This window comes from Ailuropoda melanoleuca, chromosome 17 (genome assembly GCF_002007445.2).
Source record: "Ailuropoda melanoleuca isolate Jingjing chromosome 17, ASM200744v2, whole genome shotgun sequence".
NCBI lineage: Eukaryota > Metazoa > Chordata > Mammalia > Carnivora > Ursidae > Ailuropoda > Ailuropoda melanoleuca.
This window is the reverse complement of record NC_048234.1, coordinates 2,529,386-2,553,269: the sequence shown is the minus strand read 5'-3', so window position 1 is coordinate 2,553,269 and position 23,884 is coordinate 2,529,386. Positions and strand designations below refer to the sequence as shown.

Below are 23,884 nucleotides of genomic sequence, written 5' to 3'. Positions count from 1 at the left end.
CCCCTTCCCCATGGTCCCGCCCCTCCCCGAGCCGGAGTCCCTCTCTCGGGCCCCGCCCCGCCTTCTGCCGGTCCCACTGGCTTCAAGCTCAGGTGACGAGTAGGATGCCGGATGCGGGGTGCCGGGTTCGGGGTGCAACGTACCGGGTCCAGCCCCGATCCCTGCCTGACAAACCCTTATTCCATTCGGATCACGCGCCTTTCCAAAGTAAGCCCCGCCCCACCCGCTCCGGTCCAGCCCCAAAATTTAGCCACTCCCGTTTTAGGTCCCACCGTCCGGCCCCTCGTCCAAGGCCACGCCCCCTTCCTCTCCAGGCCTCCCACTTCCCCAGCTCCTTTCCCCGTCCTTCAGCAGCCCGTAGGAGTCCCCTTCCTCTGTAAGGCCCGGGCTTCCCTCCCCAAACCCACAGCACCCCATTGAGAGGCTCAGGGCTTTTGGCTGCGGGTGTTTTATTGCTCTGAGTTCCAATACAATTATTTTTATGTCTAGCACACCTGGCTGTCTCCAGGTCCCCATTATGTGGCCCCAGTTAAAACCAGCCTCGGTCCCTAGTGTCCCCAACCCTCCGTCAAGCGGGGAGGAAGAGGAGGCCTTCTCAGTTGTCCAGGCTCATGAGCAGAGCAGTGCCCCTCTTGATCCAGTGGTCAGACGTCATGGTCCCAGACCGGAGGTCAATGCCGATGACAAAGGAGGCGCGGTCTGAGCTGCCCGCCCGGTTAGGGTAGTAATAGCAGGGACAGGAGTACATGCCTGGGGGAAAGAGAGGAGCAGTCAGACCCCTGAAGCCCCTGGGAGAGCTGGGCGGGAGCAGGTGTGGGTCCAAACGAAGGACAGAGAAGGCCCGTGTGAGGGAGCTAGCCCACCCTTAGCGCTCTTCTTTCGACTTTCGGTAGGCCGGAAGTGGATCGTGGGCATGAGGCAGACGAGCTGCATGGGCTCTGCCTCCACCAAGCAGGAGTTCTTCCGGTCCCAGCCAGCGCCCTCCAGGTACAGGCCACGGACCCAGACGCCATCCTGGGAAGACACGGGGACAGGTTCCATGGGGGCACGTTCAGGGAGAAGCCTAGACCTTCGGCTGCCAGCACCCCTGACCTGCCACCTCTCTTCTCCCTCCTTAACTAGTTGTTCCCCACCTTTGCTCCCAGCAGCCTCCCCCACCAGCCCCGCCTCTGCTCAGAGCCCTAAGCACAGCAGGCTCCCACCTTGGGTGGATACACTAGGTTGCTGTCCTCCACGGTGGAAACAATGAACTCCCAAGAGAGGCTGTCCACTGGAATCTGGGGGTTAAAGGGGAGTGTAAAGGAGGAGAGCAAATCCATGCCCCCAGCATCCGCCCCTCCATCACACTTCCCACACTCTCACGTTGTTTTGGCGAGCTGAGGACTGCAGCACAGCAGTGAGGAAGCCGGTGGGAAAGGTGAAGCCAGACAGCCAGAAGATGACAGGAGGCCGGGCTCGGCTGGCCCACAGCTCGAACTGTTCCACGCGCGTGGCCAAGTCCCGGGTCCACGAAGCCAGCGGCTTTTGTGAGGGATATGCCTGGAGGAGGAGGCAGGGTGTGTCATGCACTCATTGATTCACGCATTCAGATCTCGATTTTGAGCGCCTGGAACAGACGTGGGTGGAATCCGTGGTGTCAGCCTGTTCCCCAGCTGCAGTTGGGCCAAGCTCCCCCAAGCCAGCTCCCGGGAAAGAGCAACAGTAACATGAACCCGTCACCATCAATGAAGCACCTACTAAGAGTTACACACAGTCCTGAGCATCCTTGAAACGTCCTTGGGGGAGGTTAGGAACTTCCCTTAAGTTCCTAGGTTAATCGGTGCGAAGCCAGCCTGTGAAGAGCAGAGCCAGATCTCCGCCTTGAATCTATGAGGCTCCAGAGCCCAGGCTCACTGCATTTTGCCATACGCCCCCCAGAACCGGGAGATGGAGGGCACAGGGGTCCGAGAGTGATGCAATCTTGCCTTTCCCCAGAGCGGAGGGACATGGGCATCGAAGATGCAATTGAAAATCTCTTCCAGGCTTGTAGACATGACGATGAGGCCCTGAATGCCTTTTTCAAGGTCTGTCAGTGAGGACCTGAGCAGGGTAAGGTGGGCATTTAGAGATGAGAAGGGCCTGGCAGAGCCATCCCCAGAAGGTGGGGGTGAGGGGTGCTGGGGAGGAGCCCTTGCCTCTTGTCCCCTCCCCACGAGCCACAGAGCCCCTCTCCGTCTTACAGGATGGTCTCCATAAGCTTGTTGTATCTCTGTATCTCCTGCAGGAGGACCACATTGAGGGGGGAAGGGTCCATGGCCAGTAGTTTTCGGGTCCCCTCATAGTCGATCATTTCAGGGATCTTCTGTTTCACGTCAGCGGCCAACTCGAGGACCTGGCGCAGCGGGAGCTCTGAGCGGCAGCCTCTCGGCCTCCTTGCTGGCCCTCCCCCAGCTGTCGGCCTGTTCTTACCTTCTCTTCCCGGCTCTGGCCTCCAGCCCTGGTGGGTGTAATCTGGGGTTGCAGGGAAAGCAGAGTCTCAAAGAGAGTTCGTGCCTCAGCGATCTGGGAGGCCACATCCGCATTGGGGTGCTGGCCAAAGGCCTCCGGGGGGTCCATGCCTGGCAACATGCTGATGTGCTCCTTGTAAGAGGCCAGGCTCCCGTCTTTGGGGATGAAGTAAGCCTCCAACACCGACAACCTGGGGGCCCACGGTATGATCACCACCACGCTGTGGGCCTCGGGGGTTTCCGTGCCAGGCCGAGAGCCCAGTCACCGCGCGTGGCCCCCTCATCCCGCTCCCCGCTCCTGCTGCCTTCCGCGATCCCACAGACGCCTCTCCTCCAACACTCCCACCGCCCGTCCTGCCCCTGGTCTGCTGGTGTCCTCCGGCCCCGTGCTCGGCGTCCCCTCCCCCTCACCGGTAAAAGGGGGCTGACAGAGACTGGTCACAGAAATAGTCGTTGATGTAGGTGGTGAGCAGACGCCGGTCCCAGTCGTCCGTGACGTGCCCGCCGTAGTTGACGCCGGCAATGAGGTACTTGAGCGCGTCCCACGGTGTCTCCTCATACTCGTCCAGGTAGAGACTCAGCAAGTTCTCGGACACCTGTGCGTGGCCCCAGCCCCACCCCCACACACAGTCAGGGCAGGGACTCTGCCCACGGGGCTTTTAACGCAGACTTTCTGTCAGCGGCCCTTCCCACGGGGGAGCCCACGGGGCAGGCGGTGTAGGGAGAGAGGGCTGGGGTGACGGACGCCTGTTGGTACAAACCTCGAAGTCGGAGTCATTGAAGCCATAGACGATGTTCCAGCCAAGCTGCAGGAACTTTTTACGTTCCAGCAACACAGAATGGAAGAAGCAGAGGGCAAACAGCAGCTTCTTATACTTGGCAGGTTTGGAGCAGCGGGAAAACTGTGTCTCCGTCATCAGCTGGTAAAGGCGTGTCATGTTGGCCTTCAGGCCCTGGGGACAATGCAGTGCAGAGGTGGGGTGACACGCATCGTGCTAAGCCCTGCCCCTAGCAGCACCATGAACGGTTGTGGAGGTTGCTCACTGCACAAGGGCACTGGCTGAAGGGGTGAGAAGGCGGAAATCCAGCCCTTGATCTGCATGCCAAGATGCGCACCGATTCACAGGACTGGGTGGGGGCCTCACTTTAATTTGCACACAGATGCTGTGTGGGCTCGTGGCAGCTCTACCTTCTTGTCCCCCCACTTTTGATCCTCTCAGCCACGATGTTCTCAGTGGTGGGTAGGCCACCTCAACTGGGAGAACCAGGAGATATAAACAAAGATGGAGATATATACATGCAACTATTAATGGACAAAAATGGACACACTACTGTATGCAAAGGTTCAGGGTAGATGAAGGGCCACAGTGTGTCATCAAGAACGGACAGTCTAGTGATCGATTTTTCAGGCTTCGTGAACACCCCTGCGGGTCAAGGTGGACAGAGTCTCATCATGGGAAGGAGATGACTAGGCTGACAGGAGGGCGCTGGTTTCCTGGAGATGGAAAGAATGGGAGGGATAGAGGCACAAAGGGGAGAATAAGTGAGAAGATGAGTCTAGGACGCCTGGCTGGCTCAGTTGGTTAAGCGACTGCCTTCGGCTCAGGTCATGATCCCAGCATCCCGGGGTCAAGTCCCACATCGGGTTCCCTGCTCAGCGGGAAGCCTGCCAGGGAGCCCGCTTCTCTCTCTAACCCTCCCCCAGCTTGTGCTTTCTCTCTGTCTCTCTCAAATAAATAAATAAAATCTCTAATAAAAAAGAAAGAAGATGAGTCTAACTGATGTCAAGGGCAAGGGCTCAGGTGGGGTCAGAAGGGCCATGAACAGATGAAGCCATTTGGACTTGATTCACCACTGGGACAGCAACACGTTGAAACAGTGATTTTAAGATGAGTCATCCATGATGGACAGAATGGAGTAGTGAAAAAATTGGAGTAAGAATACTGCCATTTATAACATCAAAATACATAAAGCTTCTAGGAATAAATAAAAATGCACAAATCTTTATAGAGAAAATGATAAAACTTGATTGAAATAAAGACTACATGGAGAGACCTACTATAATCACAGATGAGGAGACCCAATATATACCAGAGATGGTGATTTCCTCTGATCAAGAGATTTTTTTCTTTTAGAACTTGACATGCTGATTCCAGCATTTATGTTGGAAAATAAAAGGCCATGAGTAGGCTGAAGAATATGGTAGAGACTTGCCCTCCCAGCCATCAGGGATTCTGAGAGAGCTATGGGGTGACTGAGACAGTGTATACTGACCCCAGTATGAACCCCCTGACCAAAGAACAGAACAAAGGGCCCAGAAACCTACACATATATAAACATGATTTTAGGCTTAGCAGACACTGCAGATCAGAAGGGTAATTGTGGGCTATTCGATGATGGTACTGGGAGAACTGGTTATCTATGTGGGCGGGGAAAAAAACAAAAACAAAATTGGACCCTTACTCCTTCCACACTCACAACAATCACCTTCAAGTGATTAAAACACCAAAACAGGAAAGTCAGATGATAAATGCTTCTGAAGACCAGTATAAGAGAGTGCCTTTACCACCTTGGAGTAAACAAAGGTTTCTTGAACAACACCTAGCAGCAAAAGCCATAAAGAAGAAAAGAGCTAAGTTCCACCTCATGACAATTAAGGACCTCTAGTCACTGAAAAAAATAACAAAAAGGAAAAAAAGACAACCCGCCAAACACAAAGCTGACGACGGATTCAGAAGTGGAACGCGAGGAGCCACGACACCGAGCACGAAGGGAGGTCCAGCGTGTAGCGTTGACCGGCACCGAGAGTTGCAGGTCGCCGGGTGCCTGCAGCCAGCACGGTGCCCGCCAGGCGCGCCTGCCCCGCGGGGAGGAAGGCGATGGCAAGGGGAGTCCTCATTCTTACTTGGGAAGGCGGGCACACACTGTGTATGAAACTGGGATCCTTTATGTCTCGTGTACGTTTTATAGTCTCGTGTCTGCGTAGTATTTAGTTAGAAGGAAAAGACCAGACAGCAGGTGGTGATCCAAGAAAACACTCCCGAGCCGTCCCCCGACTGGCTGTGGTTCTGCGGGGGGATTTTATACAGGACGCGATTGGGCCATTGAAGAACATTGGAAATATATAATAGGTTTAGGTTACAGCATCATCAGAGGCGCCTGGGTGGCCAGTCGGGTAAGTGTCTGAGTCTCAGGGTGAGATCGAGCCGGCATCGGACTCCACACTGAGCACGGATGCTGCTTAAGGTTCTCTCTCTCTCCTCAGCCCCGCCCCCCGCTTGCTCACCGCACTCTCTCTCAAAGAATAAAGAATGAAAACGATGTAAAAAAAAAAAAATTAGGGGCACTATTAACAAAGATGGGATGAGAATGCTGTCTCTGATGGCCGGCTGGCGACTTGCTTTGAGAACGGGGGGATTGAGGGTGCGGGTGCGTGCAGGGAATTCAGGCCTGGGCCTGGGCTGCTGGTGCTGGAGATAAGGATTGGAGCGGAAATCAGGAAAAGGACCATTTCTCTGCCCGCTTGTCAAAGGAGGAAATGTAGAATGGGCACAGCTGGAGGTCAAGGACCAAGTCTGGAGCTAGGACCACAGGGCAACCAGGAAACGCGGGCGTGGTAAGTGACGTCAGGGAATCCAGGAGAGGGGCTGTCCCCTGTGCCCACGGCCACAGCGCGGCCAAGGCAGACTGAAATGATGAGACGTGTGTTCACACAGTGCTGACTGGTGGAGCCCCTGGTCAGTCCGGGTCCTGGCGCTCATCACAAGATGAGCAAGATGCTGAGAGACGTGGCCCCTGCCCTCGGGGAGCTTCCAGTCTAGAGAAGTCGGGCCTCAGTCAGAACCGCCCTAACATGTATCCACTCTTGCAGCGGTGGGGGGGGGCAGCGGGAGCGAGTATCCCTGGGGTGTTGGCCTAGACGTGGAGGGCAGAGGCTTCCTGAGGAAGTGATGATGGGCCCAGGCCTGAAGGGGCAGAGGAGGGGGTGGGGAGGACGCAGGGGCCAGCAGCAGGGGCTTCTAGAAGCCTTGGGAGGGGAGAGAGTACAGAGTCTGGAGGAAGAGGAAGAAGACATTTTTTTTATTTTATTTTTTTTTTTAAAGATTTTATTTATTTATTCGACGCAGATAAAGACAGCCAGCGAGAGAGGGAACACAAGCAGAGGGAATGGGAGAGGAAGAAGCAGGCTCATAGTGGAGGAGCCTGATGTGGGGCTCGATCCCATAACGCCAGGATCACTCCCTGAGCCGAAGGCAGACGCTCAACCACTGTGCCACCCAGGCGCCCCAGGAAGAAGACATTTTAAGAATTAGCGGTTGTAGGTGGAGCAAAGAAAGCGAAGGGCAGAGAGGCGATGGGTGCAGCCAGGAGGTCCCCGGGGGGCACACGGGCCATGTTACTACGGGTTTTAGTCTTGGCTAAAAGCAACAAGGAGCTGCTACAGTAGTTTACGCAGAGGTAAGCGGGTGGGATGTAGGACAGGAGCAGGTCTTAGAGGATCGGGGCGGCTGCCTTTAATGGTGACTTTGCAATACCTGAGTTCACACTTGTAAGAGTTGGAGGGAGGAAGGGGGGAGGCAGGGGCCCAGCCNATAGTGGAGGAGCCTGATGTGGGGCTCGATCCCATAACGCCAGGATCACTCCCTGAGCCGAAGGCAGACGCTCAACCACTGTGCCACCCAGGCGCCCCAGGAAGAAGACATTTTAAGAATTAGCGGTTGTAGGTGGAGCAAAGAAAGCGAAGGGCAGAGAGGCGATGGGTGCAGCCAGGAGGTCCCCGGGGGGCACACGGGCCATGTTACTACGGGTTTTAGTCTTGGCTAAAAGCAACAAGGAGCTGCTACAGTAGTTTACGCAGAGGTAAGCGGGTGGGATGTAGGACAGGAGCAGGTCTTAGAGGATCGGGGCGGCTGCCTTTAATGGTGACTTTGCAATACCTGAGCTCACACTTGTAAGAGTTGGAGGGAGGAAGGGGGGAGGCAGGGGCCCAGCCAGTGTGGCATTAGGGAGAGAGGAAAGGAAATGCTGGGAGGCAGGAAGGTTCTATGGACTAGTTATTTACTCCTCTGTGCCTCAGCTTCCTCTGTGTAAAATGGGGTCACAGTACTTACCTGATAGAGGGTGTGCGTTTTAAATGAATTAGTAAACAAACAACGACTGGCTCACGATAACACTCAAGAAATGTTTAGATATTACTATTAGGTTCTAAGAGTTTGACGCGTCGAGGAGAGAAAGGTGCAATGTTCTAGAAGACAGCAGAATCAAGAAACCATGTTGTCGTTATGGTCGGGCCTCTCGCGGATGCTAGCAGGAAGAAAGCGGGGCCAGATGGCACACTTGGTGCCAGCTATCTGCGGGCGCCATACCTTTGGCGGTTCCGTGGTCATCTTGACGCTGGCCTGCAAGATGGAGATAGGGAAGTCCGGGTGGGGGCTGGAGCTGAGCCAGAGGCGGAAGGAAGGGTGAGGATCTTCCACCTGCAGCTGCTCCACCAGCTTGTCCAGATTGGGCATCCAAGACAGTGACAGGTGGCAGTTAGCTAGGAACACCCAGTGTCCTGCAAAGGAGATTCTGGATTCAGTGGGAACCGCTCCCTGAGCCCCATCTGTCTCGCACTTTGCCCCTGATTGCGTGTGTGTGAGGGGGTGGGGGTCCAAACCCCGCTCGGCCATTCCCGGGCCCTTCTGGAGCAGTGGGGGATGCAGTTACGGCGCTGAGGCTGGGGGCAGAGGGGCAGGACTGACACTGACCCTGGACCACACCCTCCCGGAGAAGCCGAGCAGCAATGGGGGCCTGGCCCTGGCCCAGGGACAGGGCGTGGAAGCGTTGGGCCATGCCCGTGTGCTCTGCCAGCTGCAGCAGGGCACTGGTGGGGTCCACGCCGGGGGACAGGATGAAGATCAGCGGCGTTCGTGGGGTCGAATCCTCCAACACCTGCCAGAAGCACAGGGCACCGTCTCAGGCGGGAGGCCCCGGCACACCGGCGGGGGCGGAGAGACCGTGGAGAAGCGCGTGGTAGAGGGACAGAAGGCCCCAGGGCCGTGCGGGCGAGGAGACCAAGCCACTGACCAGCTTCATGTTTAGCACCGGCGGCTCGATGAAGCGGGAGCCCAGGTTGGACACGATGAAGGACGTGACGCAGAAGGCCACGCGGTCCTGGCGCAGGGAGCGCACGATCAGCATCCGCTGCATCTCATTGCAGACGTTCTCCCACTCACCTGGGGACGGGCGGGCAGCTGCCGGGTCAGGGCGGGGCGGGGCGGGGCGAGCAGAGGGGCGGGGGGGGGGGCGGGACCTGGCAGCATGNGGGGGGGGGGGGGGGGGGAGGAGAGGGGCGGGGGAGGGGGCGGTACCTGGCAGCATGGCCTTCTCCGGGGTGGCACTGGTGTACCACAGGTGCCAGTCACGAGGGTACTGTTCAAAGGAGTTCATGAGTCCGTGGAAGTTGGTCAGCTTGTCCAGCTCTGTGATGTTATCCCAGTAGGCGTCCGCCAGCCAGCTGGTACACGGGTTGTCCATTTGGCCCTCCCGATCCAGCACCTGCGCCAGGAGCAAGGAGCAAGGGATTGGAATGAGCGGGAACACCCCCAAAGAACGACCTTTTCTTTTTTAATGACGGAAAAGCCCAGATGAGTCCCGCATGAAACAGAAGGAAGGAAGGAGGACAGGAATCCGAGATGGGTTGGGATCCACCTTGCGTGGGGAAGTCAGTTGGGGGGTCTAGGTCTCTATGTTCGGGGACCGCACGGTGCAAAGTTAGGAAGCTGCCGCCCTCTGGTGGCCTCCTGGTATTAGTGTCCCTCACCCTAACGCTTTCCGCTGGCAGCCTGGCCCCTCAGAAGCGGTTTGTTCATTCCCTTCTTCAACAAATATTTACTGCTCAGCGACTAGGTGCTTTCAGCACTTGGGACTCATCACTGAGTAAAAAGGACAGACACCTCAGCCCTTGAGGAGCTTATTCTCCAACACAGGAAGGCAGATAATGAGCCAAAACACAGAAGAGATCGTTAAATGATCCAGTAGGTTAAAGATGGCAATGTCATGCAAAACCAGGGCAAGTTGAGGAGGATAAAAAAGATGGGAGGTTCCTGGTGGGCGGTTTAAAGTATGAAATAGACTTGGCGCCTGGGTGGCTCAGTCGTTGAAGCATCAGACTCTTGGTCTCCACTCAGGTCCTAATCTCAGGGTCATGTGATCGAGCCCCATGTCGGGCTCTGTGCTCAGCTGCCCTCCCCCCACCTCAAATAGATACATGAAAGTCAAGGAGGTCTCAGTGAGTGAGGTGAGATTTGAATCAAGCCCTGGAGGAGGTGAGGGCCACGTGCCCACCTGTGGCCAAAGGACCAGGTGATGCAGGGGCGCTAAGGTGGGACATGCCTACAGCCACAAGGAGGCCTTTGTGGCCTGGGCAGATGGAGGGAGGAGCTGGGTGGCGGGGGAAGAGCAATGTTTTAGAAGAGTCTCTGGTGGCCACGCTGAGAAGTTGGGGGTGGGGAGCGTCGGGAAGCTATTGCTAAAATCCGGAGGAGAGGTGAAGTGCGGGCAGCAAAAAGAATGAAACGGTTGTCCCTGAGGGTGGAGAACGACCTGCCAGGAGAACGTGGTGCTGTGTCTGGCAGTTTTAAGGGACCAAAGGATTTAAAGCGAGTCCGTTCAGCATGGGCGTGCTTCACTGCCTGGGCCACCCAGGAGCAGGAGAGCCGGACCCAACCAGAGCAAAAGCAAAACGGGGGTGGGCGGTGAGGGTGCTTGTGAGGGAGGGAGCGTAATGTGGCCGTGGCAGCCAGCCCCGGGGGGAGCAGCTTGAGCAGCAGTGAAAGGGGCAAGATCACACCAGTCAGTGGGTCCCAGGGAAGAGGGGTCCCAAAGCTGTGCCCGTAACTCGAGCAAGGGAGCACAGGGCAGGTCACGCCCTGCGTCCCCAGGGAGCTGGACATGCACCTGCTCCTGGTGCTTTTCCCTAGCTCACTTGCTAGAGCTGTGGGCCTATGGGCCAGCTCGGAGTCCTCGTCACGCATGCCCCTGGCCCCGACCTTGTCACCTCTGCCCCACTCACCACGCCTCCGCGCAGGAAGAAGTTGTACTCGTCCATGTTGAGCTTGCCAGAGGTCTCCAGGATTTTGGCACACATCTGGAAACTGAACAGCAGCTTGTGGCGCTCAAAAAGCGTGCGGCAGGTGTACCTGGAAGACGGGACGGCGGGGGGCGGGTGGAGGAGGCAGGAAACCCAACATGAATGCTGGCTGAGCAAAGATCATACAATCACAGAGACTGACATGCAAGAAGGACCCCAATCAGCATCTAAGCCGAACCTCCCGGAAACAGCCAAGCGCACGGGGACCTGGGGAGTTCACCAGTGAAATCAGTCATTCGTTTCCATTAAACAACCTGCAACGTGGGTGGGACCCCTACTCTGCCAGGCACTCTGCAGGGTCCCAGGGACACAAAGGTGAATAAGCCCCAGTCTCTGTCCTGGAGGCAGTCAGGTAGAGAGGGAAGACAGACTGACAGCTGGGGGATGGTGAGGTGTCCTGACTGTTCCTCCACGGGGTGCCCACGCCATGGGGGGATCGCAGGGCAGAGGGCCCTGGCGCAGTCTCTGAGAGGAGCTGCCCGGGTGAGTAATGAGCGTCATGGAAGAGGAAGAGCAGAGAGGACCCCAGGGAGAGCTGGGAGCCTACAAGAACGCAGGCGTGCAGGGCTGAGGCGGGGAGATGCAGACAAGGGCCTTTGAAGAAAGACTCATGAGCAAACTCTGCTGTCTGACCCCAGGTTGGGGAGAACTTGGGATCTCTGGCTTAGGGGTCGGGGAGGTGGGTGTCGGTGCCGTCCGGGGATGAGGACCCTGAAGGAAGGGGGGGATGAGGGGTTTCATGTGAAAGGAGCTGAACTTGAGGGGCCTGTGGGACGCCCGGGGAGAGAGTCAAGTTCGCCGCTGCTCAAAGTGTGGTCCCCAGACCAGCAGCAGCCATTGCAAGCTGGCTAGAGATGGACAACGACAGTCCGCGCCCTAGACTCGCTGAATCCGAACCTGGATTTTACCAAGATTCCTAGCGCTTTCGGGCCACAGTGCCCCTCAGGAAGCGCTGGGGGAGTGGACATTCACAGGTGCAAGGTGGTGCTCCCTGACAGCTGATGCTAGGAAACTGGTGGGGCCGGACCCCCACAGTGGACGCGCTGCCCAGGGAAGGTGCAGGGAGAAGGGAGCAGGCGCGTGGCCGTGGCTGGGACAGTCCCCGAGCGGGAGCCGCGAGGTCAGCGTCTCGGCGGACGATGGGCGTGCACAGCGCGGGGCGCCGACCTGTAGACTGCGTAGGTGTGGTACTCGTTCAGGTAGTCGATGCGGTCCTCCAGCTTGTTGCTGCGGTGGCTCTTGTCGATGCTGAGGATGAAGAGGCCGATGTAGGCATCCAGCGAGAACTGGTACATGGGGTCGATGCGGCCCATGTCGTTGAGCACGAAGAACAGCACGGAGGCCCGCTGGGCGCAGGGGCGGTAGGCCTGCAGAGGGGCGGAGTCAAGGCCACGGTGGGGGTGGGGGAGGGGGCCATGGAGGGAACCCCCTCCAGTCTCCACCGCTGGAGCGCACCTCGCGGGCCAAGTCGATGTTGATCTCCGTGGTCTCACTGGTCTCCAGCTGCTCCGTCACCTCGCTGGCCGTCACCTTGGAGGTCCGAAGGGTGTTCACCAGCTGCACGTCGTCCAGCAGGGAGCCTGTGGCCTCGTTCAGCAGCCTGAAAGGAGGCCCAGAGGTGCGCGGCTGCAGCAGTGAGGAGTCTGGGGCTCCGGGCAGGGGCTCCTCCTCAGCCCCGGGGGGCGGGGTGCTTGCTGGGCCTGCGAGAAGGCCGGTGGGGGAGCCGGGGGTGGGGGTGGAGGCCGCTCTCACCGAAGGATCTCGTCCTCCAGCTCCTTGAGCTTCCTCTTGCCAGCTGCAATATTGATGACCAGCGAATCCTTCTGCTCCTCCAGCTCCGGCCGCTCCTTTCGGACCACGATGCCCAGCAGCTGGGCCTCCAGGCCCTAGGCACGCACGATGCCTGGTGACACTCCCACTCTGGTCACCTCACCCTTGTCGCCCCATTACGTCTCCCGACCCCTCGTCCCCTGCTGCCTGTGGGCCTCTGTCCCCATCCCACCGAGTCTTCGGGGCTTCCTGCTTCACCTGATTCAGTTGGAGGCCAGCCCCCAGCCCCCACCCACCTGTTCTTTGACAGCAAAGTTGACAATGGTGGTCTTGGCCGAGGTCTCTGGGCTGTAATGGGGGTTGGAGAGCTTGGTGGTGATGTAGAACCGGAAATTTGTATTGTACTCCACCTCCTTGTCTCCAATGCGCATCAGCAGCCGACCACCTGTAGCCACAGGGAGGTCAAGGGCAAGAAGCCGCTGTGACCAGGTGCGGGCTGGCCCGTCCCGCAGCCGGCATCAGCAGCCGTGACTCAGCCGGCCCCAGTGGCCCCAGCCCAGGGCTGTCTGAATGGAGGCACAGAGCCCCAGGGCCGGCCCTTTCCTCCCCAGGGTCCTGCGTGGTCGGCCTCTCGGATGTGTCCCACGGTCCAAGCCCACGGTAAGCCTGGGCCCTAACCAATTCGAGCTACAGATTTGTTGAGCACAGGGTTGAGCGAGGGGTCCAGATATTCCTGCACATTCTGGAGCAGCACTGGGTATCCAAACTGGATGGCCTTTTCTAGAATTCGAAGGTAATCACTCATTTGCAGGTCGATAATCTGGAGGCCCTAGATAGCAAGGGAAACAACGGGAGACCCACTGAAGGACCAAAGGAAGACCTGGCTCACGAGTGGGGCCTTGGGAAGAGACAGGTTTGGGGAGAGCATCCCCCCAGCCTCGTACCTGGTTTCCTTCCATGTTCTTGATCCACTTCAGGGCCTGGGCCTGAGGGTCAATCATCAGCGCCCACCTGCAGGAGGACGGCCAGTCAGACCACAGGCTCTGCCCTTCCCCCACCCCCGCCCCCAGCAGCAACCTTACCTGTTGCCGCGGGTCACGATGATGCCATTCTCAGTGGAAAAGGCATCCGAGGGCAACCCTTGGATGTTCCAATCTCGAACTTTGGTAGGATTGGACAGGAAGTTATCAAAGGTGAAGCGAGGTGAGCAAGGGACCTGAAGCTCCCGGATCTGGGTGGGGAAGAGCCCCGAATTTCAGCCTGGAGACCTGAGCCCAGCCCCCCGGCCCCTGCCGGACATCCCTTGGTTCCCCCCAGAGGCCGTGGTCTCACAGCCCAAGAGCTCACGCACATCTGAGCCCTGCCTCACCTTCTTCATCCAGATCTGGTTGACGATCTCGTCCCGGTAGTTGGTCAGGAAGGGGCCCATGTAGGATAGGAAGGCAGCAGCCAGGAGACAGTCACCTACCAGGTAGCCCAGATCCTCCTCCAGGCCCTGGGGGGCAGCAGGGGGTGTAAGCCAGGGTGGGGGTGGGGGACACACTGGGAGTGCTCTGAAGGCACTGTCCTCTGGACGCTATCTAGATCAAAGAGGTGCTTCCCCTCTCCTAAACCCTTGGCCCCTAGAGCTCTAACCTGGTTGTAATTACTTCTGAGTCCCCTGTCTTTAACAGCAGTTCTGTTTACACTCCAGCGATAAGGCTAACCCTTTCCTGAAGCCAGGAGCTCAATAAAGGCAGAGACGAGATGCCCCAGACTGCTCATACCAGGTCCGCCGGCCACATCAAGGGCCCTGGCCTGAGCTTTCCAGGCAGCAGACCCCTAAGGGCAGAGTCTTTCCTTGCACTCTTCTCCTGAAACACGAGGGGAGAGGTCCCATCCCCCATTCTTGGACGCGCCTACACCCTGGTGTCCCCCTGTCCCCTGATCGTCCCTCAGCCGGGAGGGGGTGGCACTCCCCAGGAGCAGGTGGGCCGGGAGGACGGCGCACCAGGCGGTGGGGCTGGTCTCACCTGCACCGTCTCCTCCCACCGTGCCTTCTCGCCGGCCAGCCCGGACACCAGCAGCCCCGCGCGCTCCAGCTTCACCTCCATCTCCTCGGACTTCTTGCGCAGCTCCTCCTTCTGGGCCAGCTTCTCGTCGTACTGTTTCTTCAGCATCTCCAGTTTCTCAGCCACCTGGGAGGGCCCAGAGCACAGGGATCAAACACAGCGGTGGGGCCAGACCGCTCTGGGTTCAAGTCACCGGTCTGCCGTTTGGTGGCTGTGTGGCCTCGGGTGTGTTCATCTCCTTGCACCTCAGTTTCCCGGTGTGCAAAATAACCGTCCCAACACCTGCCCTACGGGGCTATTGTGGAGAGAACACAAGATCAAGCACGTGCAATGAGATGAATTTTCTTTCCCTTTCCTCCGCCACGGTGTCCTTAAGCCAGGAAACAGCTTATAATGAAACCCAAGGCTGGATTAGAGACAGATCTCTTGTCGCGGAATAAGCCACATGAGATACGTTGGCCGAAGAGGACCAGATAGCGCAGAAAGGACCGCCGGACCATGCTAGAGGGGCACAGGCCTAAGGCAGGACCTGGAGAGAGACAGAAACATCTAGAAATGGGCCCAGGAACCGCTGGGAGAAAAGGCCCAGGTCCAAGGACTCGCACAGGGATGGGGGCCCGGGAAGGGCTTTCCCTCCTTAGAGAAGCCGCCTCGGGCTCTGCTGAGCCTGGGATATGCCGCTCGGATCCGAACCACAGGACCAATGAGCCTCTTCCAGGCCCCGTACATGTGCCTGAGCAGCCAACGGTGAGCGTGTCGGGTGCACACCGTGTCACCGTCCTTTTTGTGAGGAACCCAGGGCCGGCATGAAGGTAAATGCCTGGCACGTAGGGTGCACACGACAGACGTCAGTCCCCTTCCTGCTGCCAGCACGCAGAAAGGAAGCCTGCGACCGTGCAGAGCTCACACCCTCGCCTGCCTCACGGACGGGCCTCACCCGGGTTGTTGGAAGGAGAGCATAAGGCCTGGCGCAGAGCAAGCGAGCAGCACCTGGGCCCAAGCCATGAGGCTGAACCCCAAGATCCTGGAAATGTGACACACGACTCCCCAAGATACTGTCCTTAAAGCAAAGTGGAAGTTCCAAACATCACCTTCGGGGGATGGGGCACAGCTTCTAGGTCAAGCCTCGGGAGTCGTCTGTTAGAAGGGGTGAGGTGAGCTGGACCACGCAGAGGACGAAACACAGGCTGGGGGCCCAGAGGGAAAGGGCGCCCTGCCCCCCCCACCCCCGCACGCGTGGGCTTCACCCCAGTGGAGGTGCATGTGAGCGCCTCCCCGCACTGGGTCCACGCTCATCAGCAACACTGATTATAATTGGGCTTCCCGCGGAGACGTGTCTGTGGGGAGGCAGCCAGCCCACGGCCGCTCTGTGTTTCATTACTGGCTTTGCACGGGGTGCTGTCTTCATGGTTTCTATTTTTTATACAGGAAACGTGTACATTAGGTTAAAGGCCTAAGTAATACGAGAGAAGGGGTTGGAATGACGAGCGAGAGTCCTCTAGCCGCCTCTTCAAGCCACTCCCGGTCCCCCTCTACTGTAGCAAATCATTATGTAACTATTTCTCTTCTTATTTCTTCTGGCAGTTACCTCCATATCTTTGAATATTATACTCAGGCTAGTATTTTTCTTTTCTTTTCTTTTCTTTTAAGTAGAGGGCATGCCCAGTGTGGAGCCTGCCCTGGGGCTCGAACTCACGACCTTGAGATCAAGACCTGAGTTGAGATCAAGAGTCAGTCGTCTAACTGACTGAGCCACCCGGGCACCCCCTTTAGGCTACTATTTTTAAAATACATACATACTTATATATTAACCTGTTTGCAGTTTTAAAATTGTTGCAGCTTCAATCTTTTTAATTCAAAAATTACGAAAAATTGCAAACCTAGGAGAAAGAATCGTATGAGGAACACTCTCCCCGTCACATTTAACGGTCGTTCACGGTTTGCTGTTGTTAATCTCATCTCCTTGTGCTCTGCCCAAGTATCTTAAAGGAAGTTACGATCTCATGAAATCTCCAGCCTCAAGACTTCTTAACGCCTCTCGAGAACAAAACAAGGACATTTCCCACAGGACTGTAAACCCCATTATCACACCTAACCACAACCTGTCTTTTTTTTTTTTAAATATAATTTTCCTCTTTTATGTCTTTTTGTCAAGAGTGAATCCACATCAAAAGGAAGGAAGGGCTTCCTCCCAGTCCTGAGCCAGCCCCCGCCCCCACGCCTGAGCTCGCTGGGAAAGCTTTCCAGACACAGTCCAGTTGGGCAGGTTGGGCACGGTAAATACAGGCACCGGGAAGGCAGGGCCTTGCTCGCGGGCTCGATCCTGACACTTAGAAGAGTGCCCAGTGCTCAGGAAACGGTTCTGGACTGGGTGAATCTCTTCGTGAGGATAAATGCTAGCATACTACTGTGCTTTACTATTTTTTCCTTGTCTCCAAGTCGGCTCTCGTCAAGCTGCCTCATTCTCTTTAACAGCTGCAAAGTCAGCTTGTGAATGACTGAACCATAATTTATATAACAAGTCTCCTTCTGATAGACGTGTGTTGTCTTTCCCACAATTTCTATTCTTAACCACGCTGGGACGAACGTCCTTGTACGTGCGTAAGCACATTCTTGACACGGCTGTTTCTTTTTTGTTTACTTGGTGAATAAATCGCTTAAAAATTCAGAAGGCACAAGGGCCTGGAAAGTGTCCCAACCCTGCCCTCGGTCCGCCCGGCTCCCTCCTTGAGGCAGCTGGCGTGACCTGCTTCGTTTCGTGAATATTCATCCCTCCAGAGGCGTTCTGTACCCACGTGAGTACATTGCACATGGCCCGTTTCCAGGTTTCTCCATTCGCAACTATTCCTATGACGTCTGTGCTACGAGGGAGGCGGGTGTCACCCCTGACCCCCCACACCACCACCTCTTTCTTTCTCTCTGCTCCTGCCAGTTTGTTTTTTAAGATTTCACTTGTTATTTTTTGAAGTCCTCTCTACACCAAACACGGGGCTTGAACCCACAACCTAAGACCAAGAGTGGCGCGCTCCACTGACTGAGCCCAGCCAGGCGCCCCCTCCTACCAGTTTTAAGCTGCTACTTGTTACCTTTTTAACGCTGACTTACATCTTCAAACCCTGTTTTATCTGATCTGGCACAAAAGCATTGCCCAATCCTTCCCCACCCACCTCCCACCTATTCAGCTGTACTTTCATTTTTATGGGGTCGAGCTTGATAACAGCTCAGCAGTCACCGTCTTCTCCAGGTCAGTCGCAGTGGCCGGATGCCGCACGCGGCAGCGACGGGACTCTGCCAGGGCTGGTGTCGCGTGCACCTGGTGGCTGGCCAAGCCGCCTGTGGCCGAGCACACTCTGACAGGGTCACTGTGCACGCCGCCCCGGTTGTGAAGTATTTTCCCTGCGCCCCTGAGGATGAGCTTTTCTCCTGCAGAAATTCTCATCTGTTGGACTGGGTCTTGGATCTTTCTCGTGGGGCTGGGTTTGTGGTTGCTCTTTGTGTTTCTTGACTCTGTCTTCCCGCCCTTCTGCTGTCAGACTCTGAGCATTTTTAGTTTTCCCAGAATTCTTTCTTTGTCTCTGTTGGCCATTTTTCCCCTCTCAACATCCTCTTTTTGCTCTCCGGTATCAGCTCTTCCTTCATCACCCTCTGACGATAGCAGTGTTTACCTTGGGTTTGCTTTCTAAGTGCTTCTCCCTAACCTGAGTTATCTCTGGGTTTATTTTTTCTTCTGGGGCCATGTTTTGTTACAATTTCTTATCTAGGCTCTTCCCTTGTTCTGTTGGAAGACTTTCTCCAAGGCTTCACACACCCCTTCTCCGGAGGAGGTGCGTGGCTGCTCTGACTGGTGCAATCAGCTAGAATGTTCAGTTGAGTTCAGGCCCCATCCGCCCCACACCCACCCCCAGCAACGCCCAAGACCAGTCACGTCTAGTGGGACCACTCACCACCGTGTCAGCCACATCCTCCCACCTAGTCTCTGACAGTGTTATTTTGGCCAAACCCCTTTTGTTTTATTTTTCAGTGTGTTTAGAACCCCAGGAACAGAAGAACGCTAGTGGTTCTCAGATTCTTGGAGAGTATATGTGCAGACCAGGAAACCCACTGAGAAGCTTGGGGTGGGGGTGGGGCGTCACGCACAGACTCTGGGGGTGTGGACGCGTTTTGACTCAGAGGATTTGTCCGGGCTCCTATCAGGCCCGCTGGGTTTTTGCACTGGTGCAAAACTGCTAAGATACTCTGACCTTGGCGGATGACCGTGGCTTTGTCCACGGGTGGGTGGCCATTTCTGGAGAGGCAGGACTACTTGAAGCAGTGGGAACCAGGCAAAGGAGAGACGTGGGCTGCAGGGGAGGCGGCCTCGCGGTGAAGGCTGCCATGGCGACAGAACCTGCCACGCTGGCTAGCTGACAGGGGGGTGGAGTTTGAGGCCCTGCTGGACAGCACGTCACATTGGCGGGGTTTCAACGGCAGGGCGGTTTCCGTGGCCCTGGAGCAGTGGTCTCCTGCTAGTACCTTACACTCGGGGTGAAGGAGGCAATGGTGGCGGGACAAAGCTGAATCCATGTGGTCTGTCCACAGACTTGTGGGCTGCCGGGATTCCATTTTGGCTGAGATTCCAGGCGACGCGGTTAGGGTATGTGGCATGTGGGTGTGATCCGTGCATTAAGGGAGCGCACCCAAACAACTTGGGGGGCTCCGGTGGGGAGGACGACACGGAGGGCAGAGGACTTGTTGCCAGGCCCCAGGCGCCGGGCGTCAGCAGCGTCAACAGCAGCCACAGCTCCGGAGTCCACTGAAGGTCACTTTCCAGTTAGGGCAGGAATGGGGCAAGGTGAAAGGCCTCCCTGAGAGGCAGCCCTCGTAGGCCTCAGCCGGTCCACGGAGCACCAGCCACACGCCTCTGCGGGGTAGGGTGACCACACCTGATCAAGACCCAGAGCAGGAGCCTGAACTTGGAAGGACACAGCCGGGGTTTCCGTGTGGGCCAGAGGAAAGGCTCTGACAGGATGCTGGCAGCGGCTGCAGGATGTGGCACACGTCTCAATGCCACCAACGGGCGATGGTGGTCACTCTTGTATCAACCACGATAACCGCCTGCTCCAAATATGTATACATGTGTGGCTTTCCAGCCTGCCCCCCAATTCAGTAAGTGCATTTTGGTTGGATCACATCTCATCTTCATCTATCGTGGGAGGCTGCCCCCCGTTGGTGAAGTTCACAGGTCGTGGGTTCCAGGTAGCCGATGTTCCAGTGGAGCTAAAGCCGGGATGTTCTCTGAGTACCCTGCTCCTGCAGGCACTGCTGAATTCTTACTGCGGTCTCTGGGGCCACAAGAACAGCCGGTTCCCAGGAACGTAACTTTATCTGGAAGTTGCGTGTGCCTTATTAACTCCTCCGACTTTTATTTTCAAATGCTGCTCACAGGAGACGTGATCTGGCGCTGCTACAGCCCCCGAGGCCCTCCTGGCAGCCCGTCTCCAGTGAGTGACGGCCCCGGCCCCGGCCGCGGCTGGAGGACATGGGCTTTCCCCCGCTGCCGAGGGCCCCTTGGCTGAGACTGAGCAGAAGAAACTGGAGGGTTTGGGGACTTCAACTCGACAAGGTTGGCTTCTCGATCTTTAACTCTCAAAAGCAGGATAATTTGATTTCAGATTTTTATGTGCGCTCGAGCTGACACGGGGGTTTAATCTTTGTAGCGTCCCCCCCCCCAGGGTTATATATTCGAACGTGTGGAACTTCTGCGTGTTATCAACGCTAGGATGGCATTCTCATGCTGCTGGGCAGACTCGCCGCACAGCCCGGGACGTGCTGTGTAGGACGAGGTGACCAGACGTGACAGGCACGGGCAAGAGGAAGGAAGGCGAATGTCGGCCTTGGGTACACAGCTGCTTGCCTTGAAGTACAGGAGGATTCTGTTCGACCCATCTCAGAGACCTCTGGGGCAATTCTGAAGCCAGTGGTTTGGAACCCCGGCTGCATATGTCCAAATCGGGCTGGCGGAAAAAGTATTCATTCACAGGGTCCGCAAGCAAGGGAGTCAAGGTTAAAACTATTTTTACTCAAGATCTGAATCCACAAGCCCTGTAGTTGAGCTCTGGGCCTCTTTCCAGACCCCTGGGCCCTTGCAAGGCCAGACTCTCGCCCCTGGCTGGCTCTGACAGGGAAGTTTTTAAAATGTTCATTTCCAGGCTGTCCCAGGGGTGGGTGCTAGCCGGTCGGGCTGTGGCCTCAGCTCGGTGTTCGCAAGTGGGCAGCAAGGCAGGCCGGACGTTTGGCTCTGACACTTCAGAGCCTTTCAGTAACGGAGGGGAAATGTGGGGTCCTTGTCTGCTTCCTCTCATCAGTGAGGAGCTCCCAAGAGACCTGACACCGGGTGCCCTACGGATGCTTGTCCAGTGCATGACATTGTCTGCAGCTGACCCTGGGGGCCCCATTTTTCACACACCAAGGGAACAGTTCCTAATTATTCATCCCAGGATATGAATCATCCAGGGGTGAGAAACCTTTTGAAATAAACTGCCATCCCTGTGATTATTCACTCTTGCTAGAGAGAGGAAAAGAACGGCTGCTGTGAGAGGGGCCAGGACATGACACGCCACAGGGATGGGCGGGGAAGAGCATGTGCAGGCCAAAGCCGCTTGCCTAGCCTGCTGGGATCTGGACTCGGGAGGGGTCCCGCGAGCAGCTGCACGTCTGATGCGAGGATTCCACGGCGGGAAAAGGGGGGCTTGGGGTCGGGAAGCGTGGGCTCCAGCCCTCTGTGGGTACCTAGGAAGTCACTTCATCTCACAAAACCTTGGGGTCCTCATCCCATTCCAGGAGTTAGACCCTGCATGTTCTCCATGGGCAGTCTTGGGTGAAACACTCTGGAATGGTATGACCAGCTTTGGCTCCATAAAAACGTAAAACCTCTCTGTGGGTAAAGTTAGCGTTGACAAAGTTTGAGGACATGCAAAGATCAAAAGCTTGGAAAGGATGAGTATCTCCATCAGAAAGGGAGACGGGTAAGTAAACGGACCCTGGTGGGTGAGGGTGAGAGAGCTCAACCTTGATGTACCCACACAGAGGGCCCTTCCACACATGGCTACACAAGACCGGACAGCGCAGAACAGTGTGTATAACGTGGACAAAATGACAAAAAATGTACAAGCGTGGAACGGCCCCGGATGGCTACGCGTGAAGCCACGAGTGAGGGTGCTTTCTGGAAAGGGAAGTGCAAGGCTTGAGTGAGGCTTCTCGCCAGATTCTCTCTGTACCTTTACAGTTTCACAGCCCGTGGGTATTAAAGGCTATTGAATCGCGGGTAGGGAACGCATGTGATTGTGCGTGGTGGCGGAGAAAACTCTCGACTCCTGATCTGACACTCCACACTCTGCCTTGTGGGAGGTGCTTGTCCCCGAGTCTGCTAGGAAGGAAGGCACCTGGGTGTCCCTCTCCCTCCAGCCAGCTAGCCACGCTGCCACTCGTCCTCCGGCCGCGGCCACCATGCCACACTCGCGCTCGGTCCCCCACGTGCCACACGGGCTTCACCCACTACTGTATCTCTGGGCCCACCTCCAAGGCCGTGAGAGAGCTTGCCAGCCCGCAGGTCAGCGTCTGCAGGGCTCATCAGGGCAACCACCGCTGGGCCTTTGCAACTCCAGCCAGGGACTCAGCTTTCTGAGCCAGAGGCAGCCCGTCTGAAGGGGCACAGGACCGTAAGGGGGCAACAAATGGCCACAAGCACCCCAGACATCAGGGACGGGGTCTGCGTGGAAGAGGCGGGCCTGAGGCTTACCTCCTGCAGCTTCTCCTGGGCCTCGGCCAGTGCTGCTTGCTTCTCCTGAAGCTGGGCCAAGGCAGCGTTCATCCGAATCCGCTTGGGCTCCACCACGCGATACAGGCGCCCGTACAGCTGCGGTGAGACTGGTGCTGCAGGCGGACGGCCAGGCTGTGGTGGCCGCCCACCCGCTCCCAGGACGTGGTGCCTCCTTCCTGCCGGGGTCCTCCCGCGGCCTCACCCCTGCCCCACGCACACCCTGCTCACCTCCATGGCGCGCACCCACATGCACAGGGACTTGGCGGCAAGCGAGACTCGGCCAATGATGTCAGGCTGGAAGTCGGGCTGCGCACAGTAGGCCCCAATCTTCTTCAGAACCTTATCTGAGATATTGTCTTTATCAAAGTGGATCAGAGACTTGATGAAGTTCTGCTCCCCTGAGAGATGAAAACAGGGGAACTCAGCCAGAGGGCCTGACCCTCCTTATCCAGGCTTCGTCTCCACGGCTCCCGGGCTCGGCTCACCCGGCCTCATCCCGAGTTTCCCCGCTGACCTTGCTTCCGTCCCTGGAAACTCCAAGCCACCAGGACCCTCCCCAGTCTTCCTAGCCCCATCTGCCACCACTTTCCTTGGGCACTCAGAGCCAAACCCCCTTGTGCACACACACGCACGTGCACACGCACGCCCGCACAATCACACACACACACCATCAGTTCTATATGCTTCACGCTGACGTTTCAGGACAAGGGCCCCCATCTACGGCTTGCAGGCTTTATTCTACCAAGACTCTGATCTCACGTTTTCTGATTCTTGTCCTTTTGGGGGGTCCAAAGTCATTCCTGCCCTTGGATTCTGAGATCTATTCCTGTATCTTTATGACGGTTTCCTTTTCTTTTTTTAAATTAAGAGGAGTTGTTTATAACCAAAGAAACTTAACTCTCTCCCCCTTGGTACTAGGCTCCACCTACCCCTGAGGGTCGGAGGGACGGCTCGCTCGTCTGTCTCCCCAAGGGCCTGGTGCACAGACGGTTAGGAAGCGCAGGGTGCGCGGGAGTTGGCCACGTCGTGGCTCTCTAGCTTACCTAGCTGCCTCTTGGCCTCTGCCCACGTGGGCTCGTTGCCTCGAAGAATCATGACGGCCTGCATCACGATCTCCACTTGGGCAGGGGGCCGTCCGTAAGACTTGATCTCTCCTATATCCTTCTTGTTCAGGGACTCCAGGGCCTGGACAAAGGGACTCACTTAGGGAGTAGGGCCAGAGGGGACTCGGGGGGCAGCACAGGTCCCAGCTGAGGCCCACCCACCTCTTCCCACTTCCCCAGGGACTTGGAGAACGAAGAAGGCTGGTCCCATTCCCTTCCCTGGGCCTTCTCGTTCTGATACCCGCATGGCTTCCTCCAGGGCTGGCAAAGCCTCTTCTAAATCCTTCTGGGCATTGTCAGCCAGTGCCTGGCACTTGACTTCCTCGATGGCAATCTTCTCACTATTGGCTGTGACCGCCTGGGGACGAAGAGGACTGTCTTGGCCTCGAGCGAAGGTGGAGGCCAGTGTTGGCAGGAAGGATGAAAGTTTGCGGAGTGGTCCATGTATACCCTGACACGGTCACTGAGGGCGACCCTGAAGCCCCTGCGGGTGGGTGCTGGTGGTGGGGAACGCGCCGGGCGGGGCCGGAGCGTGGAGGCGG

The 23,884-nt window shown here is 57.0% G+C and overlaps 1 protein-coding gene across 4 annotated transcripts in view; it reads right to left on the bottom strand.

The window, feature by feature from the left end:
* Positions 1-195: 195 nt before the first annotated feature.
* Positions 196-23,884, bottom strand: part of DNAH2 (dynein axonemal heavy chain 2) — a 90,911-nt gene continuing 67,222 nt past the window's right edge. Inside the window, exons 60-86 of one of the 4 annotated variants that reach the window (XM_034646815.1) lie at positions 23,584-23,700; positions 23,283-23,424; positions 22,468-22,637; positions 22,219-22,335; positions 14,403-14,567; positions 13,760-13,885; positions 13,473-13,621; positions 13,335-13,401; positions 13,069-13,219; positions 12,687-12,835; positions 12,373-12,506; positions 12,076-12,220; positions 11,788-11,987; positions 10,543-10,669; positions 8,840-9,026; positions 8,556-8,704; positions 8,237-8,420; positions 7,853-8,043; positions 3,248-3,439; positions 2,898-3,082; positions 2,449-2,677; positions 2,220-2,371; positions 1,965-2,079; positions 1,363-1,539; positions 1,203-1,277; positions 864-1,014; positions 196-750 (exon numbers count right to left, since the gene is read on the bottom strand). In XM_034646815.1, coding sequence (XP_034502706.1) covers positions 596-750; positions 864-1,014; positions 1,203-1,277; positions 1,363-1,539; positions 1,965-2,079; positions 2,220-2,371; positions 2,449-2,677; positions 2,898-3,082; positions 3,248-3,439; positions 7,853-8,043; positions 8,237-8,420; positions 8,556-8,704; positions 8,840-9,026; positions 10,543-10,669; positions 11,788-11,987; positions 12,076-12,220; positions 12,373-12,506; positions 12,687-12,835; positions 13,069-13,219; positions 13,335-13,401; positions 13,473-13,621; positions 13,760-13,885; positions 14,403-14,567; positions 22,219-22,335; positions 22,468-22,637; positions 23,283-23,424; positions 23,584-23,700 — 4,101 coding nt within the window. In that variant the 3' untranslated portion in view covers positions 196-595. The remainder of the gene's footprint in view (positions 751-863; positions 1,015-1,202; positions 1,278-1,362; positions 1,540-1,964; positions 2,080-2,219; positions 2,372-2,448; positions 2,678-2,897; positions 3,083-3,247; positions 3,440-7,852; positions 8,044-8,236; positions 8,421-8,555; positions 8,705-8,839; positions 9,027-10,542; positions 10,670-11,787; positions 11,988-12,075; positions 12,221-12,372; positions 12,507-12,686; positions 12,836-13,068; positions 13,220-13,334; positions 13,402-13,472; positions 13,622-13,759; positions 13,886-14,402; positions 14,568-22,218; positions 22,336-22,467; positions 22,638-23,282; positions 23,425-23,583; positions 23,701-23,884) is intronic. The other 3 variants (XM_034646812.1, XM_034646813.1, XM_034646814.1) reach the window with 3 other exon arrangements.